This window comes from Lissotriton helveticus, chromosome 2_1 (assembly GCF_964261635.1).
Source record: "Lissotriton helveticus chromosome 2_1, aLisHel1.1, whole genome shotgun sequence".
In the NCBI taxonomy this organism is placed as follows: domain Eukaryota; kingdom Metazoa; phylum Chordata; class Amphibia; order Caudata; family Salamandridae; genus Lissotriton; species Lissotriton helveticus.
The window spans coordinates 598272122-598292509 of record NC_136059.1 but is presented as its reverse complement, the minus strand read 5'-3'; the positions used below and the strand labels follow the sequence as shown (position 1 = coordinate 598292509).

The window sequence follows — 20388 nt, the reverse complement described above, 5'->3', positions numbered from 1 at the left end:
ATGTGCAGGTATGTGTGGCCACCAGTTGGATTCTCACTTTTCAGACAGGGGGTTTTAATTCACTGTCTAAGGTTTCAGAATGTGTTTGGGTGGCTTTCTTTCAAAAGTATGTTTCTGGCTTTAGCTAAGATGAAACATTTGTGCATGGTGATGCCTCTTGTAGCAATGGCGGTAGCACCAAGAGCAAGTATTCATCAAGAAAGGCACAAAGAAGTATGAGATCTCTGCACTTAGCTGCATACAGCCTTCCTGAAGCAGTAACCAGGGACAGACAAAATGGCAGGCTCTGTTTAGAAACATCCTCCTCACCTTGGACAACAGAAATCACTGACCCATCCATCATCGCTACCATCTACCGAATAGCAGTGCTCAGAAAGAACTAACCAGCAGACCTTTGCAAACAAGAACCATATTGAATTTCTAAAGAGCCTGTCTCCATCCTCTCTCATTTCAGTGTCTGGATTTCTTTCCTCATGGCGCAATAATAGATCCACTGTCTGAGTAGGCTATATCCACCCCCATCTTGTACCAGGCTAAACTATTGGCCATCTACAATTCAACAAACTAGTCTCAACACTCAGACTCTCACTACAAACTGAGCCTACTACTACAGTGCTAAACATCCACCACATACACATGCCCATGGAATGTCAGTGCAAGTGTCTGGGAAACACACTAAATTAGAATCTATTGTAACTGAGGTCATTACACTGCACTCTCTTTGACACAGATAAAAATTCTGCTCATGGCTAATAATTCACAAACATGTACACTGCTACACCTTGCTTGCCCTAAAAACACTAAGCCAGTGCTTCTGGGTTTTGGAATCCCATTGCCAATCCTCACTAGCACTTGGAATCCTCTAAACCCTCCCCTTTGCCAGCTTTAAAAGGTCATCTGAACTCTCCATGATAGATTCTGGTGCCCTCTGCTGATCATCAGAGACTGTCAGATCATTCTCCAAGTATTATTTGTACCAGTCTCACCCATAAGAACCCATGTTCTATTATTTTCACATATAATACAAAAGCTCTTCCAGCCCTCTCTCTCAGCTCCCCACTCTCAAGGCACCTTTTTGTCAGTACTCAGAGCCACAGCATCAGTGCTCAGTAGGTTGCATGACAATACAAAGCATGCCTTTACCATGCATACCTCACCACGCCTCATTTACTTCACGATGCCTTTACGTTGTAATGCCTTTACCACTCATATACCTTTACCACCCATGTACCTTTACCACACATATATCTTTACCACGCATGCCTTTACAATGCAAGGTAAGTATGTGTTTATGTATGTATGTATATGTTTTCAGGGCGTGGAAGAAGGTGAAGACTGTTTAGGTCGATCTTCTTGCTAATACATGCCCCAGTCTGACCAATGATGTCAACCAGAATGTAGAGGCAGTCAACACTTGGTTAACAGGGGCAGCGGACATGCTGCAAGAGCTGAAGAAGAGGAAGGTTAGGCTCCTGGCACCCTGGTTCTCTGCTTCATTGGCTGAGTAACATAGATCTTGAAAAAAGCTCAAATGTATTTGGCGTGAGAACTATGCATCTGATAGTAAAGCCAATTACTAATCCACTCTTAGATAGAGCCTATTGTATCTTCTTGAAACAGGCCCAGAGCTTGTTTTTCATGGATAAACCTAATCCTGCTGAGCACAACTCTCGTTTTGTCTTTCAGATTATTAATTCTTTCATTTCTCTGCAGTCCTGCCAGAGGCTATTGTGCCTTCCCAAGAGCTGTGCAACGGGCTTGCAACGCTCTTTGAAACAAAATTACGAAATCACTGCTGGCACTACAAGAGAGTCTCCCTTCTGTCTGCCAAGATGATCCTGACAGCCTTAGCAACAGGCTTAGTCAGTTAAGGCCTATCTCCATGGAACAATCCAGGGAAGCCATCATGAAGTGTAAATCCGTCTCCCCTCTTGATGTCTGCTCCCCCTTCTCTGTTAGCTGCAGCAGTAGATATCATCAATCCTGTGATAAACCCTATTTTTAGCCTTTCTCTTTCTTTGTGAGTTATGCCTGCTGACTGGAAACTGTCCAAAGTAACCCTTTGATCAAAAAGCTTGCACTTGACCCCAGCATCCTTTATAGCTATAGTCCCATTTCACTCCTTCGACCTTGACAAAAGTGCTGGAGAAACTGATCAATGTTCAACTCCCTGAGAATCTTGAACAAGATAAGCGGTTACATCCCAGTCAACCTGCCCTTATCCTCCGTCACAGTATGGAATCTTCAGTACTGGAGATCGCAGACCATATTAATTGGGCATTGGATTCTGGGAAAAATGCATCCCTGGTCCTTCTTGACTTGTCTGCCGCCTTTGACACTGTCTTACATTCTATCCTTCTCCACCAAACTGCTGCAGTGGGCGTGAGGGGTACTGTGTTGGACTCGTGCAAGTGTTTTTTGGCCTCCAGAGGACAGTCAGTCTGGCTCGCCCCTTTCTCCTCGGAGGTTAGGGAAGTCAACCAAGGGGTCCCACAGAGCTCTTCTTTAAGCCCCACCCTCTTTAATGTCTTCATTTCCCCTCTGCTTGGATGTAAAATCATCCCATATGCCGACAATATCTAGTTATTTGCCTTTGTTGACTGCTAGGTCTCTATTGCTGCATCTTGTACAGATTGCATGTGAGCCGTCTTTGATTGGATGCAGGACAGCCAACTCAAATGCAATGAGGAGAAGATGGAAATCATTCTATTTGGATCACATGGGTCAAACTGGTGGGAAGATCTTTAGCCCCCTGCACTGCCGCCCCTGCCCCCTCAATCTGGAGTGGTTAAAATTTAGGGGTAAAACTAGACACCACCCTCTCCATGAGGCCCCAGATCTCGGCGGTGGTGGGCCGATGCTTCATTATGCTTTGTACTCTTAAGAAATGTATGCCCTCCTTCTCATGGCTAAGAGACTGGTGATCCATGCACTGATCACCTCGTACTGGGATTATGCTAACACCCTTTATCCAGGAGTGGCGGAATCTCTGGTGAATCGCCTTCAGGTGGTCCTAAATGTAGCGGCTAGGCTTCTCCTGCATTTGCCCAGGCTTTCTCCAATCTTGTCGGCCATGAAAGCTCACCACTGGCTGCCCGTCAGGAAACAGATCCTATTCAAAGCCCTTGTTTTGGTCCACAGGGCAGTATATCTTACTAGCCCTGAGTATCTGACAAAGAGATGTGTCCAGTACCTCCCATCCAGGGCGCTTTGCTCTGCTTCTCTCCTGTCAATCTCTCGCTTTAAGTGCGTCGGATGGAGTGGCAAAGCTTTCCCCTTTCATTTTGCTCAAGCGTGGAATAAGCTCCCACGCGAACTGGGTCTGATCCCATCTGAGCAAATATTCCACACAAAAATTTAAACTTAGCTATTTGCAGTGGGGCAGTAAGGTTTTGTAGGCTAGGCACGTACTTTGAAACACTTGCATCAGTGCTGCAACACTCCTCGTTGTAGCCGTATGCTCTATGAACCTCCCGTTCATTCATTCTTTCATTCATTCATTCATTCACTGAAAAAAGAAAGGGTTAAAGTAATGTTATAGTTAGGTCAAAATATGAAGCCTTCACATTGTCCTCCCAGCACTCAGGTACTACTTTTTGCCAGCTTTCACTCTCCACTGTTCCTATGACCCTAGCCTTACTGATCCTCAAGAGTCTGTGTATCCCGTTGCCCTCGGGATGACAAAACCCCAATTATGGCTCTTGCATCCTCATTATAGTCTTCAGAATACCTTGTTTGATTTTCAAATTGTTTCCATCAACCCTTAGAATCCACCTATCATCTCCCAGACTACTTCTGCATTATCTGTGTATCCATCATCACATTTTTCAAACAGTCTAGAATTTGCAGGCTACCACATTAGTCATCACTCTTCCTGACTGCTGGCCTTCCAAACATTTCTGCTGTATATGCACCTCCACCACCCTTCAAATTGGTCTTTGAGCAATCGCAGGCCACCTTGTACCCTCTAGACCTGGTACTGCAGGTCAAGGTGGTTCTAATGGTCAATTTGGTCTCTTGTGTCTTGACTTCCTAATCTTGTGGTTCCTTTTCCTCCTCGTATAGGTTGTTCTTGTCCTCCTAGCTCTATCCTGTGTCCTCTTGGTCCTACTGATATTGCACTTGCTGTTCCTGGCCCCGTGGTCCTGCTTTTCCTTGCTCGGTTACCAGAGCATGGTTATTTTGTTCCAGGTCACCCTGTTTTTCTAGCCCCTGTCCTGCTTATCCTGGTGCCCACATCGCACAGGCCATTGTCCTCCTGTTCCTGAACTTTATAGTCTTCCTCAATCTGGTCCTGATGCTCCTGGCTCTAGTTCTCCTAGTCCTGCTTCTCCTTGTTTTCATTGTTCTGCAATAACTTGTTCTGGTGCACCGTTAATACTAATCTTTCCTAGTTCTGAAGCTTCCAGGAACTCCTGTCTATGCCAACCTTAGCCCTTATTGGTCTTGGCCTTTTACAGTACTCGTCCTTCTGGTAATCATTCCCAGGTACTCCATCCTGGTCCTTTGGATACTGTGTTTCTTGTTTCACAGGCTCCAAGTACTGGCCCGTTTCATCCTTATCACCCTAATTCTGGTTCACTGGTCCGCTTCTCTTGATTACATAGTATCTACTGGTCCATGAGGTCCTGGCCTTAGTACTGGTGCTTCTTTGTTTGCTCCTCTGAATCTGGTCTTCTGGTCTCACTGGCCTCCTAATCCCCTTTGTCATTCTACACATCCCAGTCCTACTAGTTCTCCTGGTATCCCAGTTCGTCCTCTGATCATGGTCCCCTCTATCATGGTTCTCCTAATTGCGGCCATTCTAGATCTTGTTGTTCTTGTCCTTGGTCTCCAGACCCTGACCCTCCTAGTTCCCATGATGTGGGTCACCCTGGTCTATGTGGTCCTTGGCAACTTGGTTGAGGGTCATCCTGAGTCTGACCTTCAACCACTTTCTAATACTGGTCTTGCTTGGCTTGGACTTCCTTGTCCTCTATATTCTTTTAGTTACTGCTGACTTAGTACCTCCAGGTCTTCTGTGTACTCCTCCTTCCCGGTTGTGGTATTCCCAGCCCTGGTTCTTCTGCTCCTGGTCCTCAATTCCTCCTTGATCTAATCTATGTGGTCCCAGTCTTCTATCCCTGATCCTGCTTTCTGTTGTTCTCATTGTAACGGTCCTCTTGGACCTGTCTCGAGCTTTTAGACCTGACCCTCCTTATCCCCCAGCTCCCAGTCAGTGCCCTCAGACCCTCCTAACCCTCATCATGTTGTTGGTGTTTGCCTCCTGGTCTTCCTACACCTGGTCCTTCTGTTCCTTCTGGCCCTGGGTCCCGGGTCCTGGTCCTTCTATTCAACATCCTCCTGGTCCTCCTGGTCATTCTCACTCTGATCCCAGTGTCCCTAATGATGTTTCTCTTAGTCGTGTGCATCCTTGTCAATGTGTTCCTTGTCTCCTTTGGCCTTAGGTACTCTTATGCTCGTGAATAAGAACTCCCTTAGCCTTCATGTCCTGATCCACATAGCTATTGTCATCCTAGCCCTCCTGGTAGTCCAACTTCTGGTCTTTATTCTCCTACCAATCCTCCACCTTCCTTCCCCGGGCTCCTTCCACAAAAGCTTTAGTCAGGTACAGTTCAAGCCTGTTAATTAAACTTTTTTTTTTTTTTTTACTTCCAGATTTCTTTTAATGAAGCGGAGCTGTCAAAGAGGATAATGAGGGCCCAGTAGAGACAAAACCCACCCCACTTAAAACAGTGTTTAGAATGTTAAAAATCGCACCTACATTCCCCAAGATACACTGGGTAGGTGTCTAAAATGCTAGTGGGCCACTCATGGAATGAGACCACTACGAATCTATGCCTAAAATGCACTGTGCTGGGTGAATAGTGTAGAAAATTGTGTCTTTTTAGCTGGCAGCTGAATAAATACAAAAACAACAGTTGATGGACAGAATGCAGAACAATATCATACATTCACCCCAGTACAGAGATCTGGGCCTAAATCCATCGTTGTTTTGCTCACAATGCCATTCCAGTTTGAACCCAGCCATATGCAAATCAGTCTTGACCCTGTGCCCATGGGAACAGTCCAGCCCGAACTGCCAAGCCAGGTCCTCCCTGGACTGGAAACAAGCCTCCTAGGACCGTTTTCGGGCTTTCACCCCTCATCACCCAGGATAGCTTGATTCCAATGGCATGGAGAGCACGGGACTCACGTCTGAGCATTCCCGTCCCACTCGTGGTGACAAATGCAAAAACAACAGTTGATGGACAGAATGCATAACAATGTCATACATTCACCCCAGTACAGAGATCTGGGCCTAAATCCATCGTTTTTTTCGCTCACCATGCCATTCCAGTTTGAACCCAGCCATATGCAAATCAGTCTTGACCCTGTGCCCCATGGGAACAGTCCAGCCCGAACTGCCAAGCCAGGTCCTCCCTGTACTGGAAACAAGCATCCTAGGACCGGTTTCGGGCTTTCAGCCCTCATCAGCCAGGATAGCTTGACACCAGTGGCATTGGGAGCATGGGACTCACGTCTGAGCATTCCCGTCCCACTCGTGGTGACAAATGCAAAAACAACAGTTAATGGACAGAATGCAGAACAATATCATACATTCACCCCAGTACAGAGATCTGGGCGAAATCCATTGTTTTTTGCTCACCATGCGATTCCGGCTTGAACCCAGCCATTCTCCTACCAATCCTCCACCTTCCTTCCCCGAGCTCCTTCTACAAAGACGTTAGTCGGGTACAGTTCAAGCCTGTTAATCAAACTTTTATTTTTTTTACTTCCAGATTTCTTTTAATGAAGCAAAGCTGTCAAAGAGGGTAATGAGGGCCCAGTAGAGATAGGACCCACCCCACTTAAAACAGTGTTTAGAATGATAAAAATGCATCTACATTCCCCAAGATACACTGGGTAGGTGTCTAAAATGCTAGTGGGCCACTCATGGAATGAGACCACTACGAGTCTATGCCTGAAATGCACTGTGCTGGGTGAATAGTGTAGAAAATGGTGTCTATTTAGCTGGCAGCTGAATAAATAGCCACCTTTACCATGAATTACCCAGAAGCTTTCCTTACTTGTCCCTTATCTTTAACTTTCCGGTGATCCATTAAAGAACCATTGCTGTGTCTCCCACCAAATAAATATGCCACCTGCAACTGCCCCAAAGACCAGGGCTCCCAGCACGAATTGCCACATGTATATCGCCCTTCATCTGTGGCCCAGATACTATCAGTGGCTGCATTTCCTGTTTGCTGCTGCTTGTCTGCTTTGAAACACTAAGCAAGCACAGTCCTCCTTAGAAATAAATCCATGAGAAGCCCAAGATGATTCCCGCTGTCAAAAATCATCCAGAGGATTGCCATGAGCATTAAACATAATGCATTCTCAGGAGTGAAGAAAACATTTATGCAACGCATACTCAAAACAGACTAATCTTTGCAGAGATAACTTTAAAAAACATATGCAGAAAACCAAATACTCCCAAAGTATGTTATGCCATAACTGGAAGCTCTGACGCAGAAGTTGGATTTCTAAACTTGTTTGTTTAATTTCCTAGCACACTTAGCTTAATTCATGCACTTGTACTTACAACTGTTAGGGTTGCCACCTTTCCCAGGGAAAAATACTGGCCATCTGTTTACGTTTTGACAGTCTACAAAGGCCCGGACATGATTCTGAAGTACAATTTTATTTGAAATGTCCAAATTCATTTTTACACGCCCTTACTGTCTTTGTTTACTTTAATTATCAGTCAAAGGTCATTAGGGGAGCAGCTCAGGAACACATTTTAAAGTGTTTTCTTCTAGCGTTTACTAGTATGTACTGACAGGGTAAAAATACTAGCTTTAGGTGATTTTTCTTATTATAGTACTGGCAGGGAAAGTAAAATACCGATCATGCTGGCATAAAACGGACCAGGTGGCAACACTATCTATTTATTGTACGTTTGCATGCACTCACTTTCAAATTGTTCCAATGCTTTCATGCACCCCTATTAAAAGATGGTCACCACTCTGCCATTGCCTGAAGTCCCTTTTTTTGTTCATGTACGGCCAAATAAAGACCTCTGATTTAGCCAAATTTGGGCCTTGCCTTACCTTCCAAATTTAGCAATGATGGTCTTTTATTTACCTGCTGAAAGTTGTCGAGGGGAAGAAACACGTCAAGATTATACTTACAATGTAGTCATGCTGTAAAGACCACAGACTCCGAATTCTAGTTAATGGGTTTTATTATAAGGCTAAAAATAGCTGAATGTATACACAACGCAGAATTAGCGAGTATAGGTACAGGAAAATGAATACAGAGACAAATCTACGCATATCATTAATTTGGCATAGGAGACACAAAGTAAAAAACTCCAAGATTAGTACACAACCCAAGATGAAGGCAGAATCCAAGTCCTTTTTCATTAGGAAGGGAAGCATGAATTTTCTTTCCCTACACTACTCTTATTGATGGTATTTCTGGCAAGTTCCCCTATCTTAATTCTCAAAGGTGTCAGCACGTGTAGACTTCCTTAGAAGTACTCATGTCAAATGGGTCAAAATAGCATAAAGCTATAAAGCTTGCTCTTAAGATGCTCCTTCTCCTCTGAAAATCTAGAAGTTTGCCTTTTCTATCCCTGCGTTTAATACAAAAAAGGATAAACTCAGCCCCCTCCTAAATGTATCACATGACAAATTATTTCACTTCTCCAAGGTTGTGGTGATTTTCCATTACTTCTTTAATAAAATCTTCCTTGCTTCTTGTGACCTTGGAGTGTAGATAGGCCAGGTACATAAGATATCCTCCCCTCTGCTTCTTAGGCTTTTCAAAGACATTCAATTATCTCTTGAAACTTGCTAATGAGGTGGAATCCTTTATACCTACAATGGGATGAGACATACTGTTCTGGCACACACAAAAATACATTTGATCATTTCTTCAGCAACCAAGGGTTTCAAAACCAACAACAACTTATAACTCTGGGTTATATTAATGTGAATATAATATTATTTTTCATATATGCAGAAAAAAAAGATGGTGTCTCTAATACAAAGAAATCCTACTTAAAGATATACATTATGATTCTATGTTTACGGTGTTGAATAAATGCATTGATAAACGTGAAACATTGCACACGCGAAAATATAGATAAATGTGTTTAAACCATGAGTATAATGCACCCCAACAATTTAGAGTGCTGTGTGCTCTCTATCACCTCCTTCACATTGTTTATCTAGTCGCTGGACTAAAAGGACATAATATCTGCTATTTAGCCTGTGGCTGTAAAAACATTGAAGTTTCGGGTTTTTGACTGGTGACTGGCTAAACAGCAGAATTTGGGTAAAATTCTGCAGGCCACTAGGTAAATAGCAGAAATTAAGTACGGTTTGGATGCTGGCCAAATATTTAGCCCCTTCCAGACGAAATATCAAGTTCTAAATATTATTTAGAAAATTCTCCATTGAAGTTAATAATGAAAATCTGCACCCAATGGAGCATTCTTTTTGTAAATTCTATTTAGGTCACACTATTTCTGTCTGCTATTTTTGCTAAAGACATCGTGACATACAACCGTACATGTTATGTGTACAACTGTGGTGATGGCAAGACATCTGACTGCATCACACCTGAAGCACTATTTCACAAATGCTCTGCTTACCATTTTCCATAGATCCTGTTGCTCATGTTGCCTAGTACCTATAAACAATATTTTTGTAGGCTTACCTGTTTAACTAAATCATAAAGCAAGTCACTAACTTTCTTAATGTGTTTCAAATGCAATAGAAAATTGTACAGTATATTATATTTTTGATAACATAAATATCGTATCAAACCAGGAAGTGTCCCAACACCATGTCAATGTGAATTGAAGAATCAAAATAACAGACGCAAACAACTGAAACTCACTCATTGTCTGTAACTGCAAACGGCCTGCCTCCAGCGCCAAGAAACCGCTCGGTGAACGCGAGCTTTATAAGTCAATTTTAACATAACATAACATAACATAACAATAATGTTTGAGATGGGCTTGCATTTGTTTTATGCATGATATTTTCCCCGTAGGACGGAAGGACACAGTGCAGTGTTTCTCCTGCAAGGGATGTCTGGGTAGCTGGGAAGAAAGTGATGATCCTTGGAAAGAGCATGCAAAGTGGTTCCCAAAGTAAGTAAAAAATATCTGCTTTGTTCTTTTGCTTACATTAGTGGTCTCACAAAAAACTATTTATCATAGTTTATGGGTAACACTGGCCAGGATGTATTTCACCACTATGTTTGCCCAGCATCTGTGAAGCGAACTGGCCAAATCTCTGCTTTGAGCTGGTATGTGTTGATCTAGAAGAACATGAAGAGGCTGTACCCAAACCATCATCAGGAGGCAAATCCTTGTAAATCATAGTAAAATGTGTGAATACAGAGAGGATGGCCTACAAGGGGAACAGGTGCTCACCTCTGCCATTGTATCAGTACAACATTTTCAGGGGTTGTAATGTCAAAATCAAGTGTCACATTGTAAAATGGACAATGGGAGCATGTTGCTATTCAGTGGGCCACTGTCTGCTCCCACTGACACCTACAGATGTCCGTGTCACAGACAAAGCTGTCTATTGTGGTCCATGTGCACCCGCGTAGCTAAGGGGGGGGTGTGGGGGGCGGTCCGCCCCAGGCAGCACCTATTTTGAGGCGGCCGCGCGGGCCGGCACTGGACTGGAGTCCGAGGTCCGTTGCGGCCGCGGGGCAGGCCTGCCAAGTGTCACGCAACGGACATGACTATCGCATTTCAGTGCTACAACATAGCTGTGCTGAAATTGCGGGCGCGGCTGAGTCACTCACTCTAGAAGAGCCTGACGAGCCGAGTGGCAGTCTCATACCCATTCTGACACCGTAACCTGCGGCGGGTGGGGCATGCCCTCAGCAGTGGTTGCGTACTGGCTGTGGCGGGCGGGGGTGTGACCTCACGTCCGGTTGTGAAGGGAAGTAAGGTCTAGGAATTTAAGCGGGGACTGGACATGGTGTTTGGCGTGCTGCGCGCCGGGAGGCACATGAATTGACTAGTGTGCGGTGCTGCGCATATTTTACCGGTGTTGGATTCACCGGCAGGCAGACTGTCTAACTAATGCATGGGTCCGATTTTAAATTTGCTGCCGGCTCAGCCTGTCCGTAGTGAGCACCAGTATTGATGCCTAAAGGAAACTTTCCGGGTGCCCGTCCTTGAAAGTGGCGCCATGAGGATTGTGCCGACTGTTCTGTAGTTACATGATTAGGCTCACAGGAGGTGGTCCGTAGGACTGGAGGATTTACTGCCGCTGTGGAGGCTGACACACAGAACGGCGCAAGAGAGAATCCTAACTTTTGCTGTGTCTCCGTGCCCGAAGAAATTATTTCAGTGTTGCAGTAAGCTCTTACATTTAGGGGGTGCTGTGGAGGACGCTCTGGCTGAAGAGCTCGCAAAAATGAAGTGTCACTACCAGCCAGTCAGGAGGAATAATAAACACTTTTTTTTTTAAGTTCAAGTTTATGGAAACCAAAAACATAGCATAAATACAAAATGTAATACAGTCAATCAATGAGAGGCATAAGAGATATACAAATGAAATTTAAGGAGGTAAAATAAACACTTTTAAGCGAAAACAGGTCACTGCTTGGCAGGGTCCAAGGACGTCTGTTCAGATAACCTCTTTAACTTCCGCCTGGCGCCTGCTGTTGCAACTTGTGCCCCCTTGGCCCCCATGTCCAACCAACCGAAGAGTTCAGGCCCAAGACGAAACCAAGCTGCGAAGCGCGCTCAGTATGGATCATACACTCCCCAGCGCCTGTTAACCAGCAGCAGTTAGGTGAGTCATTCATGCATTCTGGGTCTTCAGACTCTACTGTGAAGTTGATTTCTGCAGCATTTTATTAATACTGGATCGCAATGCCAGTTAGTGCACATTTGAGACTGTGCCTGGCAGTATGGGAAGCCGTTCATGTCAAAATTACAGATCCCCCTATAAGACATCTCCTGAAATGCATGGGGTGCAGCAAAATGTATTTGACACACACCAGAATGAATGTAACATGTGTCAAAGCAAATATGCAAGATGGCAGAATGAATATACTATCTAGTAGACAATTGAAATAACACACACTCTGAACTGGATAAAATATATACTGAGATGTATAGTAACTATGTTGAAAGGAATATGTTGTTGCTGAAAAGAATACAGCAAAAACTGCAGTGAATATAACCCTTATTGAAATGATAAAGACTGGTGCTGAAATGAATATGACACACATTGGAACGAATATGTCAAACATTACATCAAATCTGACACTCTTTAAAATGACTGTGCCACTCATGAAATGAATGTCAGACATACATCAATGAATACAAGCCATGTTCAAATGAATATCACACATGTCCAAATGAATATAAGATAAGTTGAAATAAATATGACTGGTTTCAAAATGAATATGATTAACACTGAACTGAATATGAAACATGTTCATTTGAATATGATTGCAGTTGAAATTAATTTTATGTAAATTAAAATGAATGTAGCCCACACTTAATTGAATATGAGACGCTTTGAACGGAATCAACATCCATTAAAATGAATATGATACATGTTAAATTGAATGCAACACTCTTTCAAATGACTGTGACACACATGAACTGAATGTCAGACAATCAGCAATGAATACAAGCCATGGTCTAATGAATATTGCACATGTTCAAACAAATATTAGATAGGTTGAAATAAATATGACTAGTGTCAAAATGAACATGACTAACACTGTACTAAATATGACATACGTTCATATGTAGATGATTACAGTTGAAATTAATTTGGCATGCCTTAAAAGGAATATGGCCCACTCTTAAATGAATATGAGAAGCTTTGAATTAAGTACAACATCCATTGAAATGAATATTGCACATCTTGAAATAATTCTGACACATGTTGAAACATACATGACATATGTTGACACAAGTAACATGTTCATTGAATTTGAAAGTACACACTTTCAAAGGAATATGACAACTGCCATAATAAGTCTTGATCTGTTGAAATAAACATTACTCATGTCATAATGGATAGGAAAGGCATAGCAATGATTATAACAATTGTTAAAATTAATTTGCCCTATATTAAATGGATGTGATACCCAATTGAATGAGTATGGCATGCACTGAAAGTAATCAAACTAGTGTTAAAATGATAATGACCTACACTGAACTGAATCTGATGTATGTTGATATGAATGTGACCGCAGTTGAAATTATTTTGTTATGCCTCAAAACAAATATGGTCAACGTTTAAGTAATATGAGAAGCTTTGAACTGAATGTACTTCCATTGTAATGAATATGGCATGTTTTGAACTTAATCTGAAACATGATGAAAACCTGATTTGGCTGCAAGACAAGCTCTTGTTTAAAATGATGAAGTGGGCATGAGGAATTGCTCATTTTTACTGCTCAACCTTTTTGTTTCCTGAATGTATTGCTGTTTTAGACTCCGAACACTATTTGTTTAGAGCATTTATAGAGTGCACAACTGCCTGGAGGCGACTAGGTGCTAATACCCTGAAATACAGCATGGCTGCCACTGTGACTAGGTGTGTGAGAGTTAGTTGATGAAGAGCCATGTTTTTAGTGCTTTTCTAAAGGCCAGAAGTGTAGGGCTGTGTTTTATCCTGTCTGGGGGCATGTTCGAGGTTTTAACAGTCCCGACCATGAAACTTCTTCCACCCCAGCGAGCTCTCTTGATCCTGGGTGTTAGTAGCGGTTTATGGTGGCCCAGATTTCTAGGAGGTAAGTACCAGTTCAGTTGACCTTCAGATAGTGAGAACCAGACCCACGGAGTGCCTTAAACATTAGGCATTGGGATTTTAAAGTAATCCTCTTGGCCACTGGGAGCCAGTGCTAAGTTCTCAATTTGTGCGAGACTGGCTGAAAGTTTGGTTTATCCAGCAGCAGTCTGGCAGCCGCAGTCTGAAGACGCTGCAGCTTTTGAAGGTGCTGCGTTTGGATCCCTACGTGCAGCGCCTTTCCGTAGTTCAGTCTGGACAAGGCTAGTGCCGTCACCAGGGTTTTTAAGGATTCCAGAGGAATGAAGGAGTGAGTTTTCCTAATCATCTTTAAGATGAAGAAGATTGAAGAGATGAGGGAGCTGATCTGGGGTTTTAAAGGGCAATTTATCGTCAAAAATAAAGCCTAGATTTTTTCCTTTTGCACCGGGACAGGAAGGTCTCCCAGAAAGGACGGCCACCATCTGTCCAAATTGAGGTGTCCGAGCCAAACAGGAGAACCTCTATTTTCCCCATTCAATTTCAGACAGTTATGACTCATCCACTGAGGGACCTGTGTCATACAGTGGTTGAAACGATCTGCTGACTCTTCAATGTTGCTGGAAATTGATATGACTAGCTGTGTATCTTCAGAATATGAGACCACTGAGAAGCCAAACTTCCTGATGATTTTAGCCTGAGGGGAACATATAGATTGAACAGCGTAGGGCTTAAAGCCGAACCCTGTGGTATTATTATTATTATATTTAAATTTATAGAGCGCAGAGCTACCCTGAGGTTTCCCGGCGCTAGAGACAGGACGATTGAAGGACAATGCAGGAAAAGGGACACAGGGCCAAGTAATTAGGAAACCTATTGGTTAAACAGCCAGCTCTTAAGATCTTTGCGAAATTTAGGGTAGCTGGGTTCAGTACAGAGGTGAAAAGGAAGGGAATTCCAGAGTGCTGGAGCCAGGTACGAGAAGGAGCGGCCCCCCCCATTCTGGCTCTTTTTATCCTGGGTATCTGGAACTTGTGCTGATTGGAAGAACGAAGGCGCGAGGGGGACAGTAGTGGTGAACTAGGGATTTTAGATAAAGAGGAGCGGTGCCAGAATTGATTTTGTGCATATAGCACATGGCTTTGAACTTAGTGCGATTTTTAATTTTGAGCCAATGGAGGTTTCTTAAGGAGGTTGAATTAGGGGATTTGTTGGGAAGTTTGCAGAGTAATCTGACCGCGGCATTTTGTACTGTCTGAAGTTTGCGAATGACTTCCTTACTAGAACCTAAGTGCAAAACGTTACCGTAGTCCAGTCTAGATGTTATTAGTTCTTGGCCTATGGTTTTTTGAGTGTCCAGAGGAAGCATCCATATAATCTTTCTGAGCCACTTGAGGATGACAAAACAGGTAGAGGCAACTCGGACAGCCTGTTGCTTCATAGTCAGGCGGTCGTCAAAAATGATGCCGAGATTGCGAGCTGATTTGGAGGGAACGGGTAGAGGACCCATCTGAGGAGGCCAATGTTGGGGGCCCCACAGTGTGGTGTTATTTCCAAATATAAGGAGTTCGGTTTTCCCCCATTAAGTTTGAGTTTGTTGTTGTGCATCCATTTGGCAATGTCATTGAGTCCAGAACGTAAAGTTCCTGTGTGGTACCACACACAGGAGCATGAATTGCTCTGAGGGAAAGGTTCCAGCCTCTACCGATTGAAGGCCGTGCCTCTGATTCCTATCTCTGAAAGCCTGTTGACTAAGATGGCATGGCTCACCATGGCACTACTGTCAGCGCATAGTGTATATGCTATGAACCCTAAACCGTTTAGTCATTGACTAATCATTGATTGGCATGTTAAGGCCATTGTGTATGATGTAGAAACTGCACCCAAGGCATGGAAATGGAAAAGTCACCTGAGATCTGCAGAACTTATTGTACACTCCACTCAGTACGACAAGGAAACATGACATCAGGGCTAGCATTGTAGCCTGACTGCTGCAGTGTAAAGCTTGCCGAGCAAATGGTTAAACTAACCCTTTTTAATAGGTAAAAACCTCCCTGTTAAATATTAGTCACTCCTATGTTGGCGTTGCAGCCAACAAGGCTCGGCGGATGGAATTTAAAAGTGTCACATGTTAAAAATAAACATGACAACGTCTCTAAAGCAATAAATCCCTAAAAGCTATTTTTGGTTTGGCAGGTCTTGCTGTCCTCTATATAAAACCATAGTGATTTTGCATTTTTATTAAATAGAAATAATAAATAGAAAGTTACCATTAATCTGCCTAAGCAGTCACAAGGCTAAACAGCATTCACTTTTGCCAACTCCCGACCTGTTCTCGAGCCTGGTAATAGGTGTGCAAAATGTGTGAACTGCATCCCAGGAGCAAACAATAGGCTGACCTGAATGGGCAGAGATGACCCCTCGGAATTCCACAGAATATTCACAAGGGAGGCTGTGGGCATCCTGTTGACACTGTAATGTCCAATCCTGCGTAACAGGTCTGTTGAGCCACATCTAGCACTTGACAGAGAGAGAACAAGATGCCAAGACAATTCTTGTGTATTTAATGCCTTTCACTGAAAGACTTTGCTTTGTTGTGACCTATCAGGCCTCAGTCTCTGGGTTTGTTGTGGGTACAGAGAGTGCTTCAAATTGCAATTAGTGTTAGATGTGGGACGCACTATGCTTACCATGGTACACTCCCCACTCACACCCACAGCCTCAGAGCCCAAGTTTTGTGTGGCCAAAGACCTTTGCCATAGGGGATGTGTCCTGACACAATGCATTTTTGGCCTTATTAGAGTAACGCAAACAGGAACTACAGCAAAAATAGATTTGTCACGACCTGGGATCCTTTACTCCATTGGTCATAGAGGAACTAGGAGTGTCATAGGGTGTCCCCCCCTCAGGCTGATGAATTGGTCAAGTCTGGACCCTCATCATTAGTCATTGCTTAGAAAAATGCTGAATTTGCAAAAGGATGCCAGGCAGACTGAATCTGCTGCACTTGGCTTTTGAGACCGGCAAGAAGGAACCGAGTAGTTTGGACCCCCCTTCCTTTTGAAACAATAGTTTAGAAAGGTCCCCAAGGATCATGAAGCTGATCCTTGGGTTGCTCCAGGAACCTAAAAAAGCTGAAGAGGACATTCCTGTGAAGAATGCCAGTTGACCAGTGGCAACTGTACTGGACTGGACTTTGTTGTTTCCATCTGCCAGTCACCCTGAGGGGCAGATTCATCATTATTTCACGCAGAGCAGTGCAGCAAGCCACCTTCTAGGTGAAAGAGAAAGGGCAGGATTGCACCATATTTAACATAATATAGAACATTCCTATACTTGCTTGCCCTGGTGCACAATGTGCTGGCAAACTTCAATGCAGGCATATTTGTGCTGTGGTGCATGGGTGCCTGCTTTGCAGACAGGATTGTTTTGTGCAAGAACAGACACCTTCCTGCGCAAAAACAATCCTCTGAGGTCTTTCCTCTTTCTATGTAGGAACAAAAAAGGAAAAATAAAGTTTTTTATCCACGTTACGCCTGACCTGGGAAGGCATATCATTCTGCCCCATTCTCAGGTCTACCAGGAATGGTAAAGCTGGGTATGTCCCAACATCCTTGGGTGGGAAAGTCCATGCTCCAGCCATGATCCACCTCCCTGGGGCAGAGTAATGCAACATAGCAAATTGTGCTGCATTTTGTTAGTCTAGAGTTATCAAGCCACACCTTGCATGGCTTGATAAATCTGATTTAGTGGTTGTGCCGCCCTTGCGCCCCTTTGCATGGCGCAAAAGTGGTGCAAAGGCAATGCAACCCATTGATAAATCTCCCCCTGAGAACCTAAAACTACTCCACATGGGGTCCTATGGACCTTATAATTGTCCTCCTGTAGTAGTTCAGGCACCAAAGAAGTTTGGGAACTTTGCTCCAAAGCTTCAAGGGGACCAACAGCAAAATGTATTGGATAGGCAGTTCCACAGTGTGAGATTAAAATTCCTCAGAAAGCAAAATACTTTGGACTTGGAAATTTTTTCAGACTTCCCTACTTCCAGGCCTGAGCAGGGCCAATCCACTTGGTGTATCCAGCTTGGCGAGGCAGCCCTGATATTAAAATGTACAACACTTTATCTGATGAAATGCCCCTCATTTTTAATGCAGTGCCCTCCTGTCAAGGCCTCTGTTTGTCAATAGTTGGCTAGTCTCTTGCTCTCTCTGGGTCTACTGATATGTACTTTAGGTAAGAGAGGGACAGTAAAGACTTCTTTAGTAATCATAGTTCTAAATCTTTTCTTTTTGCATATAGACATCAACGCAGTCACATATTTCTTCCAATGCCCTGCATTACTTATGCAGTGAGTATGTAGCTAGCTAGGGGAAGTGTAATTTTTGTAAGGGCATGGTTTGCACTGATGCTGGCATCGTAAACGGGCCATGCTTTTCTTCCACGGGTGATTAAGCTAAAAGAGGGTAAAGGACAAGGGAAGATGTCCTTTTCTCATGCTTCAATGAGAACAGAAACAGAAATGAGACCAAATTCTTCCCACATTTTCACATATAGAAAGAAGACAATGCCTCTTTGATTCGTTTTTTTTGCAGGATCCTGCACGTAAACATTCCTGCCCATAACACAGCCCCCCTTCTAGCATAATGCAAGGGTGCCTGCGTTGTTGCTAAGCACCAACAAGTGTGCAAGTCCTTGAGAGCAGAAGAGTGCCATATAGTTTAAATATGGCCCTTCTCGGCTCTCTCCCATTCACAAAACACAGCATAGAAACCTGCCTTGCTGCAGTGTGTTACATAAATTGTTAGTAAATCAGCACCTAGTCCTGAGCCTGCTGATCTTGTGGCACAGTTGTCTCTTCCCCTTTTTAACCATGGATTGTGGGGTGGGATGATGACTGGAAGGTGCCTCCTACTACCTGAATCCATGTCGGGTCATATGACATTTTTGTTTTCAATCTACTTGCAAGGGCAAACAGCCCACAGCTTTGCTAAAGACAATTCAGTTAATAGGTTTGCAGACAATTTTGAGGGGAGCCTATGGGAGTATCCTGTTCCTTCAGCCTCCGGCACTGAATTTAACATGTTGTTTCTTTTCTACCAGCTTCCCGGGTGTAGTGGTTACTTTTCTGTATGCTAGGGCTACCTCTTCCATTCAGTCCTCTGCCCTACAGAGCCTTGACCACTTTGACTTGTCCATTTCCCCGCATTCTTGTACACTTGCATTTACCAGTTCTCCTTGGACCCCATTCCTACCTGGATCCATAGCCCGCATTTAGACCTCTTCCTTCCTATGTTTACCCCATCCTGACATTGTTGCTTCAACCCACCTCAACAGGTTATGAACCCTAGTAGACTCCTCTTCCTGACCACCCGTTAATATTGTGCAATTTTTTTCTTTCACTCTCCTGCACACACTGGGTGTATCCCATGCAGTCTGTTTTTTATCCTTTCCTTCTCTATTCTTTGCTTGTACCGTTCTCTCCCTATATCCTTTCATGCTTTGTCCTTACTTTGCTGTGCTTTTGTGACTGGACTCCTAGACACTCTCATGCTTCCTACCTTCGTTTTTCACGATAATGTAATTTTTAACACCTGGTCCCAATGAGTCCTGACCTCCATATCTATCTAGCTCTGGCAGAATGAGTACGTAAGCCCTCAGGGGGTTGCTACTTGGTTAATGCATAACAGATATTTATTCAGAGCACTATCCCTCTTGAGATAGTCCATTTCAGTACAGCCTTCTCTTTCCTAGCCCCTAGGCACCCCACAAAGAGTCGATTGTCTGCCTGGAACTCTCTTGTGCGATCAAGGTGGAGCTACTCCTCTCTCTTTAGGTCCAAACGGTGGAGTCTCTCCTCCTTTGAAGTATGAGATGGAGAAAAACGTTAGGCAGTGTGATATTCTGGCCTACAGGGAAAGGTATCACAACCTACAGGAAGAAGGAATCATGTGTCCAGAGTACCAGGTTATCCGGATTGAAGATGTTCTAAGGAGGGTGTACAGAGAGTGCCTGCAATTCGCTGACCCTTCTGGCCGATTTGTAATAGGCATTAGAAAAGCAGTCTTCATAGTTAATAAATGGATTAAATGTTAGACCTGGCATCCTTGGCATGGTTTTCCCCTGTCTTTTTGCCTCTGCTGCCTGTATTTTTGCTGTGTACTGGATTTCGTTTTTGCTGGTCTAGATGCTTTGGGCACTTTGCCTTGCTGATCAGTGCCAAAGTTCAAGGGCTCCCGATGTAAATTGTGCATATGGATTGGTGTTTGCCTGATTGTTTTTTTTTTTACTTACTACTAAGTCCCTAGTACTCATGCACTCAATGCACTCATTGTGGGTACCCAGGGCCTATAAGTCAATTGCTGCTAGTGGACCTGCAGTACTGATTGTGTCACCCACTCAAGCAGCCTTTCAAAAGTTGTCTCAGACCTGCCACTGCAGCGTCTGCATGCAGTCTCTACTGCCTTGTCGGCCAGGCAAGTGCACCCATTTGCCAAGCCCTAACCTTCCCTTCTAGTACATGTGAGTCACCGCTAAGGTAGACCCAAGTTACCCCTATGGGCAGGGTGCAGTGTAGGTGAAAGGTAGGACATGTACTAATATGTGTGATATGTCCTGATAGTGAAATGCACTGACT

General features: G+C 43.8%; 1 protein-coding gene across 1 annotated transcript in view; it reads left to right on the top strand.

The window, feature by feature from the left end:
• The window catches only part of LOC144818167 (baculoviral IAP repeat-containing protein 1-like), a 1283508-nt gene that overhangs the window by 374690 nt on the left and 888430 nt on the right, over positions 1–20388 (top strand). Inside the window, exon 4 of the mRNA XM_078675291.1 lies at positions 10048–10147. Within this exon, the coding sequence (XP_078531417.1) occupies positions 10048–10147 (100 nt within the window). The remainder of the gene's footprint in view (positions 1–10047; positions 10148–20388) is intronic.